This window comes from Oryctolagus cuniculus, chromosome 5, assembly GCF_964237555.1.
Source record: "Oryctolagus cuniculus chromosome 5, mOryCun1.1, whole genome shotgun sequence".
Classification (NCBI taxonomy): Eukaryota; Metazoa; Chordata; class Mammalia; order Lagomorpha; family Leporidae; genus Oryctolagus; species Oryctolagus cuniculus.
In genome coordinates, this window is record NC_091436.1 from 147736223 (window position 1) to 147761764 (window position 25542).

The window sequence follows — 25542 nt, forward strand, 5'->3', positions numbered from 1 at the left end:
AAAAAAAAAACTGATCAAGAAATAGATGATATCCAATGTCATTGTTTTCATGATGATGGGTTGAACAAAAAGCCCAAAGTGGTTTGCCTTGCTAGCCTCCACCAGACACCAGACTAGTGGAGCCCCTTGATCTTGAACTGTGAACCTCCAACCCGCAAGCTAAACCTTTCCTTCCCACGCAGCTCTTCTCAGGCGTGGCAGGTAAAGTGATGAAAAGCTGACCAGCACACTGCCTTGTCATTGCCACTTCAGGGTGGTTCAGTAGCAGTCTTACACTTTGCTTGCTCCTGCATCTCCCTACTGGCCATTGGTCCAGCCATGGAGTGCACTGATTCATTTGACTTATTTAGCATACGTGTACCAAGCATCTCGTACATGCCAGCCGCCATCCTCAGGGCTAGCCTGTTAGATAAAATTCCCTGCCTTGTGTCCTAATAGGTGATGATTTTGCCAGGTAATAAGTAGCCTTTTCTTTTCTTGGATGGATTCTGATCTGCCTTTTTTTATTTATCTTTTTTTTTTTTTTTAAGTACTTAAATGTGTGGCTTTGGACCGGCAGCATCACTTGGGAACATAATAGAAGTGTAGGTTTGGGGGTTGAACTCCAGACAGACTGAATGGAAGCTCTGCAGGTGTGTGGCCAGCAGTGTGTGGCTTAGCAAGCCCCCGGACCGTTGCACTGCACACATTTTGAGAGCTGGCATTTGGGAAAAGAAAGGCCTTATTTGGGCTCTGGTGTTGCTCACATCGTGTAATTCTCACATCACCAGAGTTTGCAGGAGACGGGTGTATCAAGACAGGCCAGACTTGCTGCACCCTTGGCTTTGTCCCCAGGGCCTGGTCATGCCTCCCTCCCTGGGGGGTGGGGCGTGGGAGGGCAGCAGGGGTCTCAGTGAATGAACTTTGTGGCCGGCGCCGTGGCTCAGTAGGCTAATCCTCCGCCTGCAGCGCCAGCACCCCGAGTTCTAGTCCCGGTCGGGGCGCCGGATTCTGTCCCGGTTGCCCCTCTTCCAGGCCAGCTCTCTGCTGTGGCCCCGGAGTGCAGTGGAGGATGGCCCAAGTGCTTGGGCCCTGTACCCCATGGGAGACCAGGAGAAGCACCTGGCTCCTGCCTTAAGATCAGCGCGGTGCACTGGCCACTGGAGGGTGAACCAACGGCAAAAGGAAGACTTTTCTCTCTGTCTCTCTCACTGTCCACTCTGCCTGTCAAAAAGAAAGAATGAACTTTGTGAGCTTGCCTTGGGCTTTTCATCACCCGGTGAGCCAACAGGCTGCTCCCCAGCTCTTTTATCCAAAGACCTCTGACTTGTTCGTTTGACAGTTTATTTTCTCCTTTTAATCTTTTCTCTTCATCGTCCTCTTACCTAGCATTACTAAAAATCTCCATAATCAAATTGCCAGCCAGTCACTCAAGGCTTGTCTGGAAACGAAATGATGGTTCTCCTGTGCCTGCTGTTTGGATGTTGAAAGATGCTGTGAGGAGGAAACAGAAAGACAGAGCATGAGAAAGCACCCACCCCAGCCAGAGTGGCCACCTGATGGACATTGGTGCATTCTCCCCCTCCCCCCATCCTGTTCATTGTGAAAACCAGCAGGGCCATGAACTAGTCCCCGCAGTTGTTAGTGTCAAAAACCTCAGGTTCTGCACCATTTGAATGAGTAGGAATATTCACTATATACATTACAACAAAAATCATAAAGCTAGAAGTCTTGATTACAGTTTTTCTTTTTTTGAAATGTAATTAAAGACTTTTTAAAATATTTTTACCTGAATTTTTTTTCTTGATGATGAGTTAATTTAAAAAAAAAAATCAAGTCAGATTGGCACAAATACTTGACTAGCTCCAAACTGGGTCTGCTGATAAGTAATGTGTCTGACAGCAATCATTTAATTTGCAAACACTAATTAATTATTGCCATGTTAATAGGCATGTTTGGTAATTCCTTTAGAAAAAAAAGACAGCCTTGAAAATGCATGCAGAACATATAAAAGGCACTATTATGCTGTTGTGGGTCAGGTTTGTCTTGGTGGCTAGATTCTAAAAACAGTTGTGGCCATTGGTGGGCATTTTCTGTCCCTCTCTGTCCACCTTTGGCTCAGATGCCGTCTGGTGTCAGTGACAGTTTTAGGTTCACCATTTGTGGTTGATTATAATACAGAGGTTGGGAAAGCCATGCTGCTTTCTTGCTTTGCAGTGGAAGGATCGGCTTCTCCAGGTCCTTGACTTTTTTTTTTTTTTTTTTTAAGATTTATAAGTTTGCAGAGTTACAGAGAGGCAGAGGCGGACAGAGAAATCTTCCCATCTGCGGGTTCACTCCCCAAATGGCTGCAACAGCCAGTGCTGAACCAAACTGAAGCCAGGATTTTCTGAGTCTCCCTTGCAGGTGCAGGGGCCCAAGAACTTGGACCATCTTCCACTGCTTTCCCAGGCCATAGCAGAGAGCTGGATCAGATGTGGAGCAGCTGGGACTCGAACCATTGTTCATATGGGAAGCTGGTGCTGCAGACGGCAGCTTTACCCGCTACATCACAGCGCCGGCCTCAGCCTTGACTCTTTTCTTTTTTTAAGATTTTATTTATTTATTAAAGAGATAAAGTTGCAGACTCTATCTCCAAGAAAGGGAGAGAGGGAGAGAAAGATCTTCCATCTGCTGGTTCACTCCCCACATGGCCACAATGGCCAGAACTGGGCTGATCCAAAGCCTGGAGCCAGGAGCTTCTTCTGGGTCTCCCATGTGGATGCAGGAGCCTGGTTTCCCAGGCCAGAGCAGAGAGCTGGATGAGAAGAGAAGCAGCCGGGATACAAGCCGGTGCCCATAAGTGCTCGCCTCCTCCGGGGGTCTGGCATGACCCAGCTATGGCCCTCCCTTCCAAAGCCAGCTCTGGCAGCTAAGCTGGGCGCATCCTGCCCTGACTTGTGCAGTAAAAGAAATTGAATAGAGCAGTGCTGTCTCTGCGGGTGAGTTTCATGTCTGTTTGTCAGCGGCACCTAGAGAGACACATGCAACAGTAACGGGTGTCCAGTGGCTGCACTCTTTCGAGTCTTGCTTTGTGTTTTCTGTTTAATAGAAGGATCTACTGTGAAAATGGCCAGCCGCTGGCCACTCAGGGGAGTCAGGTAGAGACTGCTGCCATTTCTGCAGCTTAGAGAGGTCTGCGTAGGAATTAACGTAGCCCCGACTTTGCGGGATCAGGCCTACAGAGGTGGTGCTCTGGAGGACTACCCCGTGTTGTTCATCTGAGATCTGGAGGCTGATAAACTGTGGGCTGAGAAATGCAAGTGCCAAGTGGACAGCTTTAGGGCTTAGGATTGCCCGTGTTCCCGGTCAGATTCTTTGCTGAGACAGAATGTAGGAGTTGAGTGACATTAATAGTGACTTCCAGCTGTGAGCTCCCTGGCTGCCTAAGGAGCACAGGGCACCAGTGCCCAGTTCCATGATGCTGGTGCAAACACTGACTTTGTGGCCTCCTTTTTTTTTTTTTTTAAAGAAAACACTTTTTAGTCCATACTTATGAATGTATATATAAGTGGAGCAAACCTTAAAATACCCTCTCCATTCCCTCCTAGTCCTGCTTCCTTCCCGAAGCAAACCACAATAACAGCTTGGCCTCTCCCGTTTATATCCATTCGCAAGCATGTATTTTATATAAAAGTACAAATGATTTAAAAATACAGGAGAAGTGCGGATTGTGGCTTGCAGTTTTTGCTGAGCTAGGTGCAGACGAATGTCCATCTCAGTAAGTACTGGTGTTCATTATTTTCAGGAGCTGTCATGACCCTGGTACATACTCCAGAGTGTGAGTGGTTATCCCCACTTGGTGGCCGTGGCCATCCTTGTTCTTTCTAACGATAACTTGAATTATAAGCAGTGCTACACTGAATATCTGTAAATTTTTTGTGCATGTATTTTTTTGCATCATAATACACATAACCAAAATACTGATAGACGGGGCCCCGCATAGTGAATAAAAGCCAGCATCCCATGTGGGTGCTGGTCCAAGTTCCGGCTGTTCCACTTCCAATCCAGCTCCCTGCTAATGGCCGGGAAATGCATTGGAACATGGCCAAGGGCTTGGGCCCCTGCACCCATGTGGGAGACCCAGATGAAGCTTCTGGCTTCTGTCTGGCCCAGCCCTGGTCATCTGGGAAGTTATCCAGTGGACAGAAAAATCTCTCTCTCTCCTTTTCCCTCTCCCTCTCCCTCCTTCCACCCCACCCCCCACCCCAGTAATTCTGCCTTTCAAATAAGTAAATAACTCTTTAAAGAAAATACTGATGGACAGGGCCAAATTGCCCTTTGGAATGGCTGAACCAGTTCACATTCCTGCCAGAAGTAGAGTGAGGACCTGTTTCCCATACTCTTACCGGCGCTGGATAACATTGGCCCTTTTTGCAATTTTACGAGTGATGATGCTAGATGCTCTCTCCTTATTTTTATTTTGTAGTTCCTTAGTTATTACTTCTGCTACCGCTACCACTACTATTACTGCTACTGGCTAACATTGATAAAATTTACTAATCTAAACTTTAACATCTAACTTTTTTTTAAATTTTTATTTATTTATTTATTTATTTATTTTTTGGACAGGCAGAGTGGACAGTGAGAGAGACAGAGAGAAAGGTCTTCCTTTGCCGTTGGTTCACCCTCCAATGGCCGCTGCGGCCGGCGCACCGCACTGATCTGATGGCAGGAGCCAGGTACTTATCCTGGTCTCCCATGGGGTGCAGGGCCCAAGCACTTGGGCCAACCTCCACTGCACTCCCTGGGCCACAGCAGAGAGCTGGACTGGAAGAAGGGCAACCGGGACAGAAAACGGCGCCCCGACCGGGACTAGAACCGGAGTGTTGGCATTGCAAGGCGGAGGATTAGCCTAGTGAGCCGCGACGCCGGCCAACATCTAACTTTAACAAGTGGTTGTGATTATTACCCAGTTTTATAGATGATGAGGGCGAAAGATTAGTGAATCTAAGTGTCTGCCCTGATTTGCATTTCTCTGAATTGCTTCCATATATATATATATATATATATATATATATAAATGCTTTTGTTTACAAGGGTATTTATGGTTTTCCTGTTGGATTATCAGAATTTTGAATGGATTATTGCTGTTGGGCTTTCTCCAGTGTATGTGTTGGTGTTGTAAATATTTTTTTCCAGTCTGTCATTCTTCTACTTTTATCTAGGATCTATTTCTCTCTACAGAAGATTTATCCATTTTACATACATATAAATACACATATGTAAATATATGTCTGGATATAAAATCAGAGCCTTGACAGTTTATGGATTTAGTGGCTTGCTTTGGGAAGGCCTTTCCAAATTATAAGTGTTCTCCCATATTTTCTTCTTTTGGCTTCATAATTTTATTGTTTTGATCTTTAACCTTTTTGGAAGGGAATGTATGTATATGTCAAAGGTCAGCTTTTATGTCTTTCCCCAAATGGACAGCTGGTTATACTAGTGCCATTTATTGAATGGTTCAGACTTTCCTTGTGAATTGACAGTGCCTCTTTTATCATATCAAAGAGTGTGTGTGTGTGTGAGTGTGTGTGTGTATGTGAGCACTCGTGCCTGTGCTGGTCTGTATCTGGACCTTTTGCTCTGCTCCATTGACCTTGCTCTCTTTCTAAGGAAATCGTATATGTCTGCAATGCAACAGCTTTATGGTGTATTTTGCTGTCAACAGGAAATCTGCCCCTTCTCATCCGATACTTGTGTTTTTAGACTGAGGCTCCTCTCCATCCCTACTGAGAGTGTAGACTAATAAGAAAGATAGCAGCTCTCTACACTGAGGGGTTTTCTGCACTGGGAATGGCAGTAGGAATTTATATTCATTATTTTGTCCAGTACAGCGGCCCTGGAGGGGAGGTGCCAGTATTTTCTGTCAATGACGAAAAAGACCCTCAGTGCTTAGGCAGTTTGTCCAAGGCGTCACGTCTGGACTCTGGAGGAACCCGAATTCCAGAGTAAGTCCAGGTGATGGTTGAAGCTGCCCTTAACCTTGACACTATTCACACACATGGAGCCTCCCCACCTGTTTCTCCGTGCGCGGCAGGTAGTCAGTGGCATCTGCAGAGTGCAGTGTTTGTTCTGTGAAGGCCAAGATCTCTCCTAAGCGTTTACCCAGCAGGACAGCGAGAGTTGGAAAATGTGGCTTTGCCAAGGCTGTCTGTTCAGAGCGAGGACATGAGTCCAGATGAGGCCCCAGTGTACAGTGTAAGTGAGAGGGACGAGAAATTGTTCATCAGGTGCCCTGAGCGATGCCAGCCACTGTCTCCCTCCCCAGCTCTGCCTGAGGGGGTTGGAATAGAAAGGGACAGGGCAGAACAGTGGGAGAAGCATACCCGCAGCCCTGGGAGTAGTTGCCTTTCAGAGGGAAGCGCAGCAGGTGCGAGCTCGCTAGCGGAGGAGCTGCAGGAGACCGGCAGTTTAAGCCGGGCGCTGCTGTGTGTCGGAGGCCGTCCCTCCCGCTCAGGTGGGTGCCTCTGCAGGCTCTCAGGGGTGAACGTGAGGAACTTGACTTTCTTCGGAGTACATCGAAGCTGCCTCCCCAACCGAAGTCCCGCTGAGCCCTCACTGGGAACCCAGGGAAAGAAATACCATTTATTAGTAATCATGTATTGATTTTATGAGCCTGTGACACTGGGTCCTTTTGAAATTATAATTTAAAATATCTTAACAGAATTGCCATGCAAAAATACTGCACTAGAATAGAAATGATTAGATCATGAGCTTAATTAGTTGGCTGTTGGAGAGGATTCAAGTTTGCATTCCTGGTGCAAGTGCAGGGGATGTTCATAGGCCTTCATAGAAATGTCGTTTATTTCTGTGTCTGTTGGTCCTCATTACTGGATCTCACAGGGCACAAAGAAGGCACCTCATCAGAGACTTTCCATTTGACTGTGGGACTACGCCTAGCTTCCCTTCCAGGTGGAAAGGTAAATGAATAATAGTTGCGCTGTTTATTTAACATCTACTGCCCCGGCCTTGTTCGTCTGTGTTGTGGTTGAAACACACCCTTCATTGCCCCCCCATCCCCAGCCGCTCCTGGGTGCTGCCCTTCTTACCACCCACGAGCAGCCCCCAGGACTCAGCCACCAGCAGACCCTCTGGGGCTGCACTGGTGGTGACCACTGGTGCTTACAGCCCAGAGGTCTCCGCATGGCCTAGTCTGGCCTGGTTTTCCCTCGTGCTCAGGGCTTAGACCTGAACTTTTCCCTCCTCTGTTAGCAGTTCTCTCTACATTTCCTTTAAAACAGGCTTCCACTCCTTCCTTCCAAACCCCTCCAACACAGCTGCCCTGGCATCCTGGCTTTTTCCATTCTTGACAGATGATCTGTGCACTGTAACTGTAGCTCCGCGGTGCTGATATCTGGTGAAATTAGACCTAGAATCTAAATGTGGCTTCATGAAACTATGGGTAAGACATTTTTCTCGTTGAGTAGTCTGGTCTGTCGGCCCCCAGAACCACCCGTCGGTAGCTTCTCCACTGTGATGTTGGGTTATGTGTGTGTCAAGTGGTTTAGTTTATCATAAACGGTTCTGTACAAGGCACAGCATTGGCTGACATGTGCATCTCTATGAGACCCGTTCACCACTGCGCCTGTGTGCCTTCCTTACGCATATAGAGCTGGCTTCCACCTAATTGCATTTCTTAATCGTGTGATGGGACTCCCGAACCCTCCCTATGTCTGCTCCTGCATCTGCCTCCTCCCATCATGCGGCTTTGTAACCCGAAGGGGAAGCGTCCCATTTGTGCTGTGTTGACCGGAGTTACCCAAACACTTTGTGTGTTTGGCCCTTTTTCTCTTAGAAGTTCCAAACAATAATTTGATCCCAAAACAACGACTGCAAAATATAGGTCCTCGACAGATGTGAGTGCCGGAGGCAGGCCGGACTGCACAAGGATTGCTTGGGTCATGTGCTGAGGGACCCGTGGGGGAAATGGCAGGGTTTGCTGTGTGGTCACACGTGGTAGGGGGCCTGGATGGTGAGATCACTCCTTTCACATCTGGGCTCCATTCATTAAGTTCCCCTCCCACTGGGACCTTCTGGGACTCCCCTGTGGCCACTGAGTTGTTGGGGACTCCGGGTGGCTTTTTGCCACATTGGATGACGCTAACCTTACTGCCATGCACTCGGCCATTGAGAAACTGCTGAACATTGCTGTTCGCTGGGTGCCAGGACTTTGGTCCCTGCCGTCTGTCCGTCCGCCCGCTCGCTGTATGAGATGCTGAAATGTGGCCTCTGAGTTACAGGTGAGGAAGTGGAATGAAGGTCAGAACATTGGGTTATGTTTCCTCCAAGGTGAGGAAAGTGGTTAAGGGTTTGGACTTTGGAGTTATTTGGCTTTTAAAAATCTCACAAGCTGTGGGAGCTCAGACAAGTTATTTCACTTTTGTAGACCCAAGTTTCTTCATTGCTGACATGGTTCACTGAGTGACCTAGCTGTCGGGATTGACAGGGGGCCTGGATGAGACATTTGTCTGGACTACAGAGTGGGTCAGAAAGGTCAGCCGGTCCTCTCTATGGTGAGCAAGCTGGGCAGGTGGGGCAGGTGGGGCTGGAAGCAGGCCTCTGTACTGAATCTCATCAGCACACAACTTCTGAAAGTGAGTCTTGATGTAGGTAGACCCCCCCATTGGTTCTATTTTAATTACACTGTAAATATGTTCAGGACAGTTTTTTTGGTATGGATCCTGTACAAATTTTTTTTTTCCTTTTGTTATTCTTAGCTACCCTGCAATGATTTTTTTTTTTTTATTTTAATTTCTGGATCTCTACCAGCGTTGATCCAGTTTCTCCTAGACCAGTGCTTCTCAACAGGGGCAGTTCTGCCTCCCAGGTGATGTGTGACAAAGTCTGCAGACATTTCGGGCTTGGTTAATGGGGGTGGGAGGTGCGCTGGCATCCAGTGGGCAGAAGCCAGGAATGTCGTGGGACGCCCTGTAATGCACAGGACAGCCCCAGGTGTTGGTGCTGCCAAGACTGAGCAGCCCCACTGCTGGGCGACCCTGCCTGTGTTGCAGGTGGCTTGTCTCCCCTCATTGCAGTGTCGTATATTCTAAGTCTTCTCCAGGCGTTTTTGCCTTCGGACATGTTTTGGTTTCCATGTGAGACATCATCAAAGTTCTGAAAATCTAGGACCATTTCTCAGATTGGAAGGGAAGATGGGGAAGAAACAATTTCCGTTTTCCTGAAGTTTGAGTTATTTAAAGTTTGGAGATTCAATCAGAAGATTTTCTCAACAGTTTCTTCATTTTTGTGGGTTTTTTCTCAGTATCATAACCTGCAGTCACGTTTTAGCTTCTGTAAGCACTAGTACAAATGAAGTGTGCTCTTACTATATTTTTAGTTGGTATTCTTAAAATCCAAAAAAAAGCATGACTTTGTGTGTGTGTGTGTACATATTGATTCCTCAAGGAATTTTAACATTTGTTTTTAAACTGTTTTGCTTCTTTTGAATTCAACTGCCTCATTGTTAGAATGAACCATCAATTCTAAAATGAATCCTCCTAGTTAAAATAGCTACCTGTTGTAACCAGTCATGCTCTGAGCATTCTGATGTGGTTAATTAATGTTAAACCAGGAAGGTTTATTTTGAATAGAAGTTCTACTTTAAAATTCTAATTTTGCTAACTTTTCCTTTCTGAAATATTAAGATGGGTAGGGTTGCCAGATAAAATAGAGAATGCCAGTGTAATTTGAATTTCAGATAAACAACAAATACTTTTTTAGTATAAGTAAGTACCATGTAATATTTGAGATACACTTTTTTAATTAATTTATTTATTTGTAAAGCAGAGGCAGAGAGAGAGAGAGATCTTCCCTCCACTGACTGACTCCCCAAATGGCTGCAATGACTAGGACTGGGCCAGGCCAAACCTGGGAGCCGGGAACTCCATCCAGGTCTCCCACTTGTGTGACAGGGGGTCCATGTACTTTTTTTTTTTAAGATTTATTTATTTATTTGAAAGTCAGAGTTACACAGAGAGAGGAGAGGCAGGGAGAGTGAGAGGGGTTTTCCATCCGATGGTCCATTCCCCAATTGGCCACAACGGCCAGAGCTGCGCCGAGCCAAAGCCAGGAGCCAGGAGCTTCTTCCAGGTCTCCCAGATGGAAGACTTTGGCCATCTTCCCCTGCTTTCCCAGGCCTTAGCAGAGAGCTGGATAGGAAGTTGAGCAGCCGGGTCTCGAACCGGCGCCCATATAGGATACCAGTGCTTCAGGCCAGGGTGTTAACCCGCTAAGCCACAGCACCGGCCCCAAGGGATCCATGTACTTGAAGGGCCATCCTCTGCTGCCTTCCCTGGTGCACCAACAGGGAACTGAATCAGAAGTAGAACATCCAGTCTTGGAAACGCTGCTCATGTGGGATGCTGCCAGCATCACATGCAGCTGCTGAACCCACTATACCACAACACCGGCCCTGAGATATATTATTGTTTGAAAAAATTGTCTGCGGCCACTGCTGGGCACAGTCAGTTAATCCTCTGCCTGCAGCGCCGGCATCCCATATGGGCACCGGTTCCAGTCCCAGCTGCTCCTCTTCCAATCCAGCTCTCTGCTGTGGCCTGGGAAAGCAGTAGAAGATCGCCCAAGTCCTTGGTCCCCTGCACGCTCGTGGAAAACCCGAAAGAAGCTCCCAGCTCCTGGCTTCAGATCGGCACAGCTCCAGCCACTGCAGCCATTTGGGGAATGAACCACCGGAAGGAAGACCTTTCTCTCTCTCTCTCCCTCTCACTGTCTATAATTCTGCCTCTCAAATAAATAGATAAAACTTTTTTTTTTTTTTTTTATTTAACAGGTAGAGATATAGACAGTGAGAGAAAGAGAGAGAAAGGTCTTCCTTCCTCTGGTTCACTCCCCAAATGGCCGCTACAGCCGGCACTGTGCCGATCCGAAGCCAGTAGCCAGGTGCTTCCTCCTGGTCTCCCATGTGGGTGCAGGGCCCAAACGTTTGGATCATCCTCCACTGCCTTCCTGGCCACAGCAGAGAGCTGGACTGGAAGAGGAGCAACCGGGACTAGAACCTGGCGCCCATATGGGATGCCGGTGCCACAGGCGGAGGATTAACCAAGTGAGCCACAGCACCAGCCCTAAAACCTTTTTAAAAAAGAAAAATTGCCTTAAATTTTAACTGTTCTTTATTTTTGTCTATTTTTAAATTATTTATTTATTTGGAGGGGAGAGAGGGACAGAAGGAGAGACAGAGAAAGAGATCACCCATATACTGGTTTACTTTCCAAATGTCTGCAAGAGACAGAACTGGGCTAGGACAAAGCCAGGTGCCAGGAACTCAATCCAAGAATCCCACGTGGGTGATAGGGACCCAATTACTTGAGCTGTCACCTGCCACCTCCCAGAGTGCACATTAGCAGGAAGCTGGCGTCAGGAACTGGAGCTGCACATCACACGCAGGCACCTGGTAAGGGACGTGGGCGTCCCATGCAGTGTCTTAACTGTTAGGCCAGGCACCTGCCCCTTGTTTGTTGTATCTACCGACCTTAAAGAATAGGACTCAGGGTAATTGGAAAATACCAAGAAATACCACTCAGGTCTGGCATCTGCCTATGTAACTTTATTTTGGATTGTGTTGCTTTTCAAAACTGTTTAAGTAAAAAAATCTGAGATAAGCATTTGCCATGAAGAATGATGTAAATTTCTGAGTGTTTTTTTTTTTAAGATTTATTTTATTTATTTGAAAGTCAGAGTTATGCAGAGAGAGAGAGAGAGGTCTTCCATCTGATGGTTCACTCCCCAATTGGTTGCAACAGCTGGAGCTGCACCGATCCGAAGGCAGGAGCCAGGAGCTTCTTTCAGGTCTCCCACGTGGGTACAAGGGCCCAAGGACTTGGGCCATCTTCTACTGCTTTCCCAGGCCATAGCAGTGAGCGGATTGGGAGAGGAGCAGCCAGGTCTCAAACCGGCGACCATATGGGATGCTGGCATTTCAGGCTGGGGCTTTAACCTGCTGCACCACAGCACTGGCCCCTGAGTGTGGTTTTTAAGACCTGCTCTGTAGTCACATCTGGTTCTCACAGTGTAGTTTGAGTTGTAACCCACGTGACGACCAGGAGGGACACTTGGGTGAGAGAGCCTCCTTTGGGGCTGCCTCGAGGGGTTCCCTAGAACTTAAATTTTGGAGGTAAGTACAGTCTGTAGCCACTCTGTGCCATTTGTAAACGGTAGAATTGCTTGAGCTCTGAGGACCACTTGAGATACGTTGAACAAGTTGGCTATGAAAGAATTATGTGCACTTGGGAAAGCAGCAAAAAAGCACCACCCAATTTCTCATGTCACACACAATTCCCAAGAGATGGTCTTTCCCAAGATTGCCTAATGACACCTGTGTGTCCCTTTTGGAGGGAAAGGAACTGTCGCAGGACGCCAACATCTTTGTATTTTTGTGGTGTCAAGATGGGCCCAAGGCCTGGCATTTGGCACAGTGGTTAAGAGCTGCTGGGGATGCCCGCATCCCATATCAGGTGCCTGTGTTCAAGTCCCAGCTCCACTCCTGATTCCAGCTTTCTCTGAATATGCACCCTCGGGAGGCAGCAACTGATGGCTCAACTACTTGAGTCCCTGCCGCCCATGTGGGAAACCTGGCTGGAGTTCCAGGCTCCTGGCTTCAGCCTGCCCAGCCCTGGCTGTTGTAGGCCTTTGAGAAGTGAACAAGCAGATAGATCTTTCTCTGCCTTTCAAATAAATAATTTTTTAAAAGCCTGAAAAAGCAGATGGGTACATTGCAGCATCTCACTGCCCCAGGTGACCCAGAGGAGGAGCCAGCTGTATCAGGGCTGCTTACTGTGCTTGCCCCTGGCTGCCCATCGGATCCCCAGGCCTGCCTCCATTTTCAGCCTGTGCCCCCTGAGCTCCCGGATCTTGCCTCAGGTCCATGCAGCACTACTATTTGCTTTCCCCCTTGGACCTTCTCTGGTGTGACCACCGTATGTACTACATCCTGCAAGGCAAGGTGATCACCCCTTGACCAAGTGCGAGCAGAAGCCAGTGGGTGAGTGATCCCACCACAGCGCTGGGCAGCCTCTCTGGATGCTCCTTGGGAGGCTTCAGCAGAATTATGACCCTGCCTCCTACAGCCATGACCTTGTACACACATTGAAGAATACATCTGCTTCCTGGAACACTTGCAAATAAACCACCTGCACCCAGGCCATGCCTTTGGAAATATCTCTACTTAGATGCCCGTTGTATTAGTTTGACAGAGCTACCATAAGAACCACAGACTGGGGCCGGCGCCACGGCTCAATAGGCTAATCCTCCGCCTTGCGGCGCCGGCATACCAGGTTCTAGTCCCGGTTGGGGCACCGGATTCTGTCCCGGTTGCCCCTCTTCCAGGCCAGCTCTCTGCTGTGGCGCGGGAGTGCAGTGGAGGATGGCCCAAGTGCTTGGGCCCTGCACCCCATGGGAGACCAGGAGGAGGCACCTGGCTCCTGCCTTTGGATAGGCGCGGTGCACCGGCCGCAGCGGCCATTGGAGGGTGAACCAACGGCAAAGGAAGACCTTTCTCTCTGTCTCTCTCTCAATGTCCACTCTGCTTATCAAAAAAAGAAAAGAAAAAAAAAAAAAAAAGAAAAAGAACCACAGACTGGGATGCTTAAGCATCCTCTGTTCTGGAAACCGAAGTCCAAGATCGAGGTATGGGCAGGGTTGCTTTGCTCTGAGGCGTCTCCTTGGCTTTCGATGGCTGTCGCTCTGTGCACACCAGCCCTGGTGTGTCTTTGTTTTCTTAAAAGGACACTGGTCAGATTCGTCTCATTTTAACTTAATCTCTGGTCTCTCTCTTTTTTGGTTAAAAGCTTATTTATTTATTTATTTATTTATATGACAGGCAAAGTGATAGGGAAAGACAGAGAGAGAGGTCTTCCATCCACTGGTTCATTCCCCAGATGGCCGCAACAGCCAGGGCTGAACCTTAATCACTTCCTTAAGAGCCCTGTCTCTGAATTATGCCACATTCTGAGGTACTGGGGGTTAGGGCTTCAACATGGGAGGGGGTAAGGGTGGGAGTCCAGTTCAGCCCACAGACATCCTTGAAGAAGGAAAATCTTGATCTTGATCTGGGATACCAGCCACCCCAGCATAATGGTCTGGCTCGGGATTACAACCTTTCACAACACTTCTGTGTTCAGTCGAAAACTCACCTACTTTAGGGCCTTAGGGAGGCTGGTCTGGGAAGCTGGAGCAGGAAATCACACCCGTTATCCATCTTCAAGTCTGTTGGGCAGCCTCTGTGTGTTCACTGCCGCCCAGTGCTTTCTGGAGAAGACACGGGGAGAGGGAGCTTCGTCTGGGCGGGACATGACCACTGGACCGTGTTGGCACAGAGCCGGTGGGTCGCTTGGAGATGAGCTGCGTGGCACAGACTTGGGAGTTTAGGGGAGGCATGCTGCTTCTGTCAGGGCTGAGTTTCTCATCGGGAGAGGTGTGATTGGATTAGATGGAAACTTACGCCCTGGAATTCTCTGATTGACAGATCCATGTGGCCTGGAGCGTGTGAAAACGTGGATGACAGAGGGAAGTGGGGAGGTTGCAGGAGAAATGAGCAGGGCCACTGCTGGGGACTGGAAGAGGCCCGAGGGTGCGGGTGAGAGAATGTTGAACAAGTGTGTAAGGAACAGAAAACTGAACAGGTTCCAGCAAGGAGCCCGTGGTACAACAGTGTGTGAGGGAGACTGTCGGGCAGGGACAAGGCAGAGGGGAGAGCAGCACTTACGGTAAACTAAGTTACCAGATAAGAAAGGCCTGTGCGGAGCTTCTTCCTCTCTCAGGACCTTTGCACCTGCTTTCCCCACTGCCGGGCGCGCCCTGATCCCACCTCTTCCTGAGGGTTCCTGGTACCTTGACTGCAACTCAGCTGTCATTTTAGAGAAGCTCCTGCTACATCCTGCCCACCAGTCACTGCATTTCCTCGGTGCTCATCATCTGCTGCCTGGACTGTTGCCTGGCACTCACTGCCTCTGGGTATTTGCTGAATGAATGAAGAACCTGACGGTACCAAATTAAGCCTCCGCCTGCTGTGCCGGCATCCCATATGGTTGCCAGTTGGAGTCCTGGCTGCTCCACTTCTGATCCAGCTCCCTACTAATGGCCTCGAAAGCAGCCAAAAATGGCTCAAGTGCTTGGGGTCCATGACCCGACGTGGAAGACCCAGAGGAAGCTCCTGGTTCCTGACTTTGGTCTGGCCCTGCCTTGGCCATTGCAACCATCAGTGGATGGAAGATCTCTCTGTCTTTCCCTCTCTCTTTCTGTACCTCTGCCTTTCAAATAAATAAATCTTAAGAAGAAGAAGAAGAAGAAGAACTTGAAGTAGGCTGGCAGCAGGTGGCCTAGCTGAGTTTTGGGAGGTTAGAGGGTCACTTGAGGCTGCCTTGGCCTCTTTCTAATGGTTTTGTAAAAATTCAGACTCTTGTCTTTTGACTCAGTTCAGTTCACACATTTGATAAGCACCTATTTGTACCATGCATTGTGCTAATTAGATCTCAGGAATCAAAATAAATCAGATTTTTTTTTTTTTTGGGAGATTTATTTATTTGAAAGGCAGCCACGGCTGGGCCAGGCCAAAGCCAGGAGCCAGGAACTCCATCCTGGTCTCCCATGTGGGTACAAGTGCCCAAGCACTTGGACCATCTTCCATTGCCTTCCCAGGCACATCAGCAGGAGGGAGCCGAATCGGAAGCAGAGCAACTTGGATTGAAACCAGCCCTCCAGTATGGGATGGCAGCATTCCCAGCTGTGGCTTAATATGTCCAAAAATATTTTGGGTTTTAAAATTTTTTATAGTCATCAGATGTGTTTTAATAGAAGTGTTTCCCTTGTAATCCTGTGTATTTTTTTTTTTTTTTTAGGTATATAAAAAACATCAAGGGGCAGGCACTGTAGCATAGTGTTTAAGACACTGCTTGGCACGCCTGCATCCCATATCAGAGTGCCTGCTTTGAGTCCTCGTTCTGCTTCTGATTCAACTTTCTACTGTTGCACACCCTGGAGGCAGCGGGTGATGGCTCAGGTAGTTGGACCCCTGCCACCCACTTGGGAGACCCAAATGGGAGTTCCAGGCTCCTGGCTTTGGCCTGGCCCTGCCCTGGCTGTTGTGGGCAACTGGGGAGTGAACCAGCAGACGGGAGATCCCTGTGTCTTTGTCTCTCTGTGTGTGTGTGTCTCTCTGTCTCTCTCTTATTCTCTGACTCTGACTCTGCCTTTCAAATAAATAAATCAATAAAACTTTCAAAAAATCCATCCAAGAAGAGGTTCATAAGCCTTTACCAGCAGGCCATGGAGTCTGTGTAACAACACACAAAAAAACATAGGTTAAGAACTCTGATGAAATTATTTCAAAAGAGAAGTCCCACTGCTGCGTCCTAAGTTGTGTTGCTGAAGCCCTCTGTCAGAAGTGTTCCCATCCAGGGCTCATTGGACCTGTTGTGAGAGGCTGTGTTTTCACCGTGTGGTTGGAAGAGGTAGGTGTTCCCCGTAAGAGGATATTGTGAGCGTTGATGATGGAGCAGAAAAATCTTAGGACAGCTGGTCAAAACAAGCCTGCCCCTGCCTGTGGGAGGGACTGCTCTCCAAATGATCGCTGGCTTAAGACCTTAATTAAAAACAGCCTAAATTGACTTGTGGCAAGAATTTATTAAAGGAAAATAACCGTGAGCAAATCCACGCCGTGGTCTGGGGAAAGCAGCACCCCCTGTGAGGGTCAGAGTGTGCATTCTGAAGAACGTTGGTGCGGAGGAGTGGGGAAACCTCAGGCTGTCTGCGACCTCGGTACTCAGGAGGCGGTTTGATCTCTGCAATCTAAGACCCTCTGCAGTCAGACACACTGATTGGTGGCGTAATTGGATGAAAGCCGTGATACCGAGGTGTCGGAAAAATGTGCAGACCCTCCATTCACTTCTCTCCTCGGCCACTGGCATCTCGGACCCACTGCCAGCGGCCGAAGGCACCAGTGGATTTCTCATCGTTGCCGAAGCGCTCTGCTTCCCTTTCTCAGGAAACCGGACCAGGAAGCATCAGTTTCCCCCGGAGCGCCCGGATGACGTGTGATGGTTGTACAGCAGAGCTGTGCTTCTTTGTTTCATTTAGGACGGGGTAGTCCACTACCTCCCCGCAGCTTTATAATGCCGGCGTTATCCGGCTATGCAGGAGCCCTGGGGGGACTGCACCAGCCAGGCTGCTGCTCTGGAAATAAGCAAGGGCGCAAGCGTAGGGGAGCCTGGCAGATGGAGAGGGGGTGGGGAGCTCAGGGAGTGAGCGGCCGGGCACTGGGGAGGAGGGCACAGGAACACTTGGCTCCAGCCCCGGGTGCTCTGCACGGTGCCCAATTGCAGATGGGTGCGGCTGGCGCTGGACAAGTGAGGTCCTGCTGGATTGTTTCAGAATATTTCATAGTGACTTTGATCGCTTCTTCCCGGCAGCAGCAGCTCTTTGAAGCAGCTTGGTGGTGTCTCCATTTTACAGAGTAAGAGCTTGAGGCCCTGGGTTGCTTATAACATGCCCAGACTTGTGGGAAACTTGTGTGTTGCTTGGTCTCTACATTTGATAGAGATAGCACAAGAAAAGTCAGTTAAAGACAAGCCAGTTAAAGACAGACAGGGAACAATAACCCTTACTAAAATTCATTGACTGGCCAAGCACCATAATTAAAGGGAGATAGGAGGAAAGAAGAATGGGCTCCTTTCGTTCTTAAGGAACAATAATAACCGTTATTATCATTATTTTTGTGACTGCTCATTCTTTCCATCCCAATTGCTTTCTTTCTTTTATTTTTTCCCCCAATTGCTTTTTCGTCCATCCTACTCTCCCCTAGGGAAAGAGAACTTTTCCAAGCTAAGATCTAAATAATCATCTTTATGAAAGAAGAGTGTTTAGTCTTCCTCTTAGCACCTTTGTCGTGGAATGGAGGCTAGATTTTCTTCCTGTGTCTCCTTCTAGTAGATGCGTTCCCATGGGAGTATCTCTTTTCCCCTCCTCCCTTGAAATGAGCGGGCAGGAGTAGGAAGCAGAGAGGGAACACGGCTCCTCTGTGGGACTGAAGCCCTTGGATTCCAGTAAGGTGCTACAGGCTTTTAGGGAAGTGTGGTAATCATCCTGTCCACTTAGGGAGTGGGAAGGGCTCTCATTCCTTTTAAAATATCAAAGTCAGTTTTCCCAGGTAGGATGCACTACTGCAAAATAGAGGAGGCTCTTAGACCTACCCTACGTGGAATGTTCAAATATCAGTCATTCGCAACAGCAGGTGATGGGTAATTTGAACAAAATGTGATAGCTTTTGAAATGGCATCCATTTAAAAGTCGTTTTTGTGTCTTGATCCAGGGCAAGTTGTTTTTATTCTGGCTTCTAATACTCTTGGTCTGTCTGGAAAGCATAAAAATGGGCTGATGCAAACCAAGTTTGGAAAGGGAACGAAGCAACCTACAGAAACATGAACTCGTTCTTTTAAAAACGCTGGTCCTGTAGTGTTCACGGTCTGCTTTCTGGCTTCAGCTGGGCAGAAGTTGGCCACCTGCGTTTGAAAATGCTGTTTTCATTTAGTTAAAAAGAGTAGGGAAGGCTTTGACTCACAGAAGCTTCTAAGACCCGGAGGAGGAAGAAAAGCAAAGCGACACTTTCCACCCCGAGTCCACGTGAACCGGAAAAACTCAGCTGCTGTGTTTCATAATCAGCCTGATATTGAAGGGACCCGAGAGATTCTGTTCTCTCCCTTTGCTGGTCTGGAAACCGGGTCCTGGAGCCATGCCTTGCCCCAGGCCAGGGCGAGCCCGCGCGGAGCAGCCCTGGTGACCGCCACCTTGCCTCCCACGCAGTCTGCGAGCCGCGCTCAGTTGTAAGATTTATTTAACGACATGTGTGACTCTAGGACTATTTGCGATGGTGAATACCACAGATTTGACTGGGTAACGTGATATTTTTTATTTGCTTTAAGTTAACTTTAGCCTGTAGCATGGTGCGTTGGAAAGGGCAGTAAACTTGGATCTGGAAGACTTGGGTTCAAGTTTCAGTTTCGACATTAGCTTTGCTTCAGCGAACCTGAGGGCCCCCTTTTCTTAATCCATGAGGCGGGATTGATAACACGCACCCAACTTACACACCAGTGAGGAGTGATTGTGAGTGATGCATGATAGTGCTGTGCCTGCATAAGGGTGTTGGTGTCCTGTCTTTGTCCTTGTGTTTTGGATACTCTGATTTGCATAATCTTTCACATTCTCGCTCCCTAAAAAACTCCTTGTTTTTCTCCCTTTGGAACTTCTTCATGTTAGGAATTGTAGTTCTTCTGTTTATCTGGCCTTTGTCTCAAGCTGCATATACTTCAAGCATTCCCTCCAGTGCCATTTGTCCCTTGCCATAATGTGTGATACTTTATTCAGTATTCAGTAAAAGCTGCGTCCTCTGAGACCATAGCACCCTTCAGCAAATGCTCAAATGTTTATTGTGAGGATCCTAGCACATCTTTGCTGGACCTGTAGGATTGAGGGTGGTTTGTGATACAGTCACCATGGTCAGACAACCCAACCGGGCTCAGCGTGGGTGGCACAGGTTGGAAGGGAGTTTGGTAATTACACTTTCGTTCTTCTATGAAAATAACCAATCTGGGCGATTTGGGCACCAGAGTGACTTTTTAGGCATGAATTATCTGGTTAAGTTAGCCAGATAATTGCCAGCTGTCTCCTTTGCTCTCTGCACCGTAGACCCCGGCCTGAATAATTGTCTTCTGTTTACTCATGCAAGCAAGTTGCTGGTTTTCATTTTCAAACAAAAACTGACTGCAGAGTAGAACGGTATTTTAATTGAGCTATTTCTGTTGCTGGTTCAAAGATCCCCCATCCCTTGCCAAAGAAGTTACCCCGATCAGAACCCTGTGATGGGGTTGACCTGGGGGCCCCCCATACTGATTGGGGGAAGACTTTAAATATGTTGAGAGGGATCTGGAAGTAGATGTGAGGTTTTGTGAAACCTCAGAAAACTTACCTCAAATTCTGACCAAAGTTTTTTTTACTAATTTTCCTGCTAAATGGAAACTCCAGCTGTATAAATAATGATTTTTGTTTGAAAATATTTCTTCCCTTGTTTTTAGAATCATTGGGGGAATTAAGTTACAAATAAGTAGCAGCGAAGAATTCGTCCCTGTGAAACAGAATGCAGAGTTGCCCAGCTTTGGAACTGAATCTCAGGATGCAGAACCCACCCTGTAGCACAGGTTGATGAAGTGGGGGAGAGACACTCAGATGTTTGTTTCTTTCTGAGCGTTTATTAATTTATTTTTCTATTCATCTTAGGTCTTATTTTAATACTGCAGTTCTATCTTAAAGTATTCTGATTACAAGTGCAGTGTTATGTGTCCCCCTGTAACTGTCTTTCCCCCATCATTTTACCTTTAAGAAAAAGAGGAGGCTGGCATTGTGGTGCAGTGGGTTAAGCCACTGCTTGCAACACTGGCATCCCGTTTCGGCCTGCTGTTTTGAAGCCCTGCTGCTCTTTTCCAACCCAACTCTGTGCTAATGCACCTGGGAAAGCTGTGAAAGATAACTCAAGTGCTTGGGCCCCTGCCACCCCCACGGGAGACCTGGATGGAGTTCTTGGCTCCAGGCTTTGGCCTGGTCCAGCCCTGGTTGTTGCAGCCATTTGGGGAGTGAACCAGCAAATGAAGTGTTCTCTCTCTCCTCCTCTCCCCTCTCCCCACCCCTTTGTTGGTCTGCCTTTCAAATCAGTTAACCTCACAGACCTATGTTATTCAAGCATATATGGTGGAAATGCTTAAACTTAACAACCAGTATTGATCCTTGCTTGCTGCAGATTTAGGCTTATAACTCCCGCGGGGAAGGCGGTGGCTCATCAGCCGGCCAGGCACTGTCCCCTGCACTCTGCTGCGGTGGAAATTCGGTATCAGTGAAGAAATCGCCCATGGTGGTAAACAATTGTTTCATCGCATATTTTGAACTCATTTTTTAAGGGAGTTTTTTTTTTAATGTATATTTTTCACTCCACAAATACTTAATGTGTGCATATTTTCTGACAAGTGCCAGCCATACTACTGAAGAAATCATGCTTATTTAACTGTGTTACTTAGAAAAATTTTAATAATTTAGGGTACCAGGATGAACAGCATCATTCGTTGAGCATTTTTCCAGAATGTTCCAAAGGAAACAAATGGCTGTGGTGAATTTTTACTTTAGCTCCATTCCTACTTCCATTCAAGGCAGATGTTGCTACAGAAATCCATCCATCAGTCCAAACAGGGAAGAAGGAAATTCATCCCTGAGTGAGGGAGAGTGAGAGAGTGAGGCTGGGTCCCTTCTCCAGGCTTCCTGGTGTGAGGCCAGTAATGCCAGTAGAAAGAGGTCATTTTTCTTACTTAGGGTTTGGTCCACTCCCTGCAACCAGGAGAGAAACTGAACTTTTCTCTCCATGATGACCCTGAGTGTTGCTGGTTACTGTCTCTGTGAAAACCCACTAGGACTGACCGATTCTCCCTTGGAAGGGGAGGTCTCTGTTGGCGCTGGCAGTGCAGTGTCTCCGCCGACATACGCCTCCTGCCGAGACACTGTCTTTCAGGCTGATCTGAAGCTGCTTGTGCCAGGAGTTCCGTTCAGTGATGTGTTGAGTGGGGAGAGCGCAGATGGTCAGGGGAGTGGAGGAGTGGTCAGAGGGAGGGGTGGGAAGACCCCTCGTCAGCCCGGAAGGACGATCGTGGATCTGCAGGGGTGGGGGCGTCCTGGAGAAATACCTGTTTGCCTTGTCTTATTGAGGTGAAACAGACGGAAAGATACAATTTGCCGTTTTCATCATTTTTAGGTGCAGAAAATGCAGTAGCACTGGGCGCATTTACAGTGTTGTCCAACCAGTGCCACCCTCCATGCTCCATGTCCAGTGCTACTTCACCACCTCCAGCAGAAGCACTGGACCCATGCATACTGGCTCTCCCCCCTCTCACCTCTGCTCTCGGTCCTGCCTGCCTCTGTGAACTTGACTGCTCCAGGCAGTCATGTAAGTAGACTCAGAAACCATTTGTCCTTCTGGGTCTGGCTCGTCTCACACAGCCCAGCATCTCCTAGTTCCATCCATGGTGGCATGTATTGGAATCCCATTTTTTTTTTTTACTGCACACTATTTTTTTTTTAAAGATTTATTTATTTATTTGAAAGTCAGAGTTACACAGAGAGAGAAGGAGAGGCAGAGAGAGATTTTCCATCACTGGTTCACTCCTCAATTGGTTCATTCTCCAAATGGCTGCAACGGCAGGAGCTACATCCATCCGGAGCCAGGAGCTTCTTCTGGGTCTCCCACACAGGTGCAGGGGCCCAAGGACTTGGGTCATCCTCCACTGCACTCCCTGGCCACAGCAGAGAGCTGGCCTGGAAGAGGGGCAACCGGGACAGAATCCGGCGCCCTGACCAGGACTAGAACCCGGTGTGCCTGCGCCGCAAGGCGGAGGATTAGCCTAGTGAGCGCGGCGCCGGCCCAGCCCCACTGTTCTGTTGTGCATATCGTAGATACTCGTTTCGTGTTTCCATGCCTCGCGGGAGGACACTTGGGTTGTTCCTTCACATCGGCTGTTGTGAATGATGCTACAGTGCATCTCGGTGTATGCGTGTCATTTGAGTTGCGCTTCAGCTCCTGTGCGTCCTTGAAGTGGTGTTGCCTGGTAAGTGGTAATTCTCTGGTAGCCTGTTGAGGCACCGCCAAACTGTTTCCCGCAGTTGCAGCACCATTTTATGTTCCCAGCAGCGGTCCGCAGCAGCAGGAGTGCCCTTGTTTTGACCCCTTCAGAATTTGCTAACGAGGCCTCATCCCCACTCCTCCCTGGCTGTCCTGTAACGGCTCCTGCCCTCTGGCAAGTCGCCCTGCCCTCATACTGGTGTAAGCTGGAGAAAGGAGCGGATCTGTTCTGCCACTGACCTGGTTGGCTGTGCCAGACTGTGGATGAGGTGCCGGAGGGCTCCCTCTTCCAGGGCTGGGGGACTGCACTGCTCTGAGTCCGGGAGCCCCAGGGTGGAGCACACTCACCCTGCCTCCTCCACAAAGCAGCCTGCCATGGTGGAGTCTTTTCATTCCCCCGGTAACCATCGTCTTAATAGCTGCGGCTTCGTCTAAATGAAAAATTCATCTTGTGCTACTCACCCAAAGGAGAGGCGCCTCACATGTCAGATATGATTTCACCAATTATCTTGGCAAGTTTGAGCACTTTCTATTCCTTACCGTGATACAGAATAACGTGTGACTTTCTGTATGTTACATTCAGCATGCAATACCTTTTTATCATTATGTAACAAGAAGAAAGGAAGCAAAGTTAGAACGACTGGAAACACTTTTAATCCCTTCCATTGGCTATGGAGTTGTGTGTATATTTATATCTGCAGGCAGGTCTTCACATTGACCAATAGAGGCTGTGGACATTTCTGTCTCTCTAAGAGTCATTTGTATAAAGGTATCTCAAGTCCATTCTGCTTGTTTAACCTTTGAGCCATTTGTGTTCGGCAGGTGGCTCCTGGGTACCATTATCCTCTCTTGGCAGATAAGGAGACTGAAGCTGAGCCTGCCCGGGATTTGCTGTCAGAGAGCAGTGGGAGGAGCCCTGGGGACCAAGGCCAGCCGCTGGCCCCTCTGTGGCTTCTCTCTGTTGGGCTGCCCTTCCTGGCTCCTCATTCTTTTTCTCCACATGGAATGACTGTGTTGGGTCCGTCCATAATTATTCTCCTTGTCAACTTATAACTTCCCCTTAGCTCTCTCTTTACAAAATATACCCTTTCATGATCTGAAATCCCCCAGTTCGGGATTCTGAATAACATTTTTTGAAAGCTGTAGTTCTTCAGATACTGTCTCAGCCTGTATGAATTCCAGTAGCCTGATTGCTTTTAGGAACTGTTGGACAGTCAGTTGTATGTGCTATATTGTGTGTCTTCCATCAAATTAAAAGTTAATTATCTTGTTTTATTTCTTTTACTTAAATGCCCTATCAAGTATTTTATCACTGGTTAGCTTTTCAAGTACTACAACACTCTTCCCAGCTAGATAGTAAGCATTTTAGAGGCAAAGAAAAGTTATCCATCTACATCCCTGCACTGTAGATACGCCACATATATTTATGATAAGATAGGGTGTTTTTAAGCAAGGAGGTGGTTTTTTTTTTTTTTTTTAGATTTATGTGTTTATTTGAAAAAGTTACAAAAAGAGGGATCTCATCCACTGGTTCACTCCCCAGATGGCCACAACAGCTAGTGCTGGGCCAAGGGGAGCCAGGAGCTTCATCCAGGTCTCCCATGTGGGTGGCAGGGGCTCAAACACTTGGGCCATCTTCAGCTGCTTTTCCCAGGCCATTAGCAAGAAGCTGGATCGGAAGTATAGCAGGCGGGACACGAACTGGCGCCAGTATCGCAGGTGGCAGCTGCTTTATCCACTGCACCACAACTCCGGCCCCCAAGGAGGTTTTTAATATTCATTCCTTGTGATTCATAAAAATTCAGTCTGTGGGATAAACTTCATTCATACCCTTGACAGTTACATTTTTCAATGTAGCCACATAGTTGACACCTTAGGCAAAAATCTATCTGCCTTTTAATTCATTCCTTAAGAAAATAAGAACACCTAGGAACTAGCGTGATTCCTGGTAGGCCCTCTAGCAAGTGTTGGTTGCTATCTCCACCCAGAATCGGGTGGTGGATCCATTTCTCTCTCTCCCATGGCGGGGGGGGGGGGGGGGGGGAGCACGCATGTGTGTGTGTGTGTGTGTGTGGTCACAGCTGTATCCAGACTGGAAGGAAATGCAGGACCAGAGTGTGCCTCCTGCCTTTGTAGTTTGGCACAACTTGCTGAAGTCTTCACCCGGAAGCAGAATCCTTGGAAATGGAATGTCAGGTCAAAAACAAACAGCAAATCAGAGAAAACACATTTCTGCCTTCATTCTAGTTAAGATTTTCATTATGAAGTCTAGGAAAATGCGGAGGCCTTGGGGAGGGGGTAGGTGGGTGTGGTGGGGCTGGGGTGTGGACCTGTGTGCAGCGGTCACATCGGGCACAGCCACTGTGCCTGTTTATGCTGGGGCCCAGCACAGCTCCTGGCACAACGGCGAATGCTCGGTGCCTGCCTTCAGAACCGAGCTGCCCTGGACTTGCCTTTCGTCGCACCCTGGGACACGTTGTGTATCTACTGGGTCTCTTGGCACCTCCTTGCTCAGGGAGGAGCAGGGAGCAAGATTGCTCCTTTGGTCTAAGAATATCCAGAAGTGCATCACCCTTCTTTCCCAGAATTGCAAAGCTTTAGGAAAATTAGAATGAGAATTGAGGACCCCCTGCTGATACCCAGGTCCCTTAGGTAAAGTCCAGTGGTGTCTGCATAGGCCCTCGGGCATCCTCTGGATGACATGTAATACCTAATACAACCTAAATGCCCTGGAACTAGTTACACTGTGGTGCTTAGGAATAACGTACATGCTCAGAACAGATGCACTTCTTTTCCTCCTAATATTTTCCATCTGTGCTTGGTTTGGACCCAGGGATGCAAGGGTATGGAGCCTGATTGTA

General features: G+C 48.1%; 1 protein-coding gene across 4 annotated transcripts in view; it reads left to right on the forward strand.

Moving 5' to 3' along the window:
* The window catches only part of E2F3 (E2F transcription factor 3), an 87225-nt gene that overhangs the window by 15231 nt on the left and 46452 nt on the right, over positions 1 to 25542 (forward strand). The window contains exon 2 of one of the 4 annotated variants that reach the window (XM_070074328.1): positions 15873 to 16033. The exons of the other annotated variants lie outside the window; for them this stretch is intronic. Within the exon in view, the coding sequence (XP_069930429.1) occupies positions 16025 to 16033 (9 nt within the window). The 5' untranslated portion in view covers positions 15873 to 16024. The remainder of the gene's footprint in view (positions 1 to 15872; positions 16034 to 25542) is intronic. 4 annotated transcript variants of the gene reach the window in all.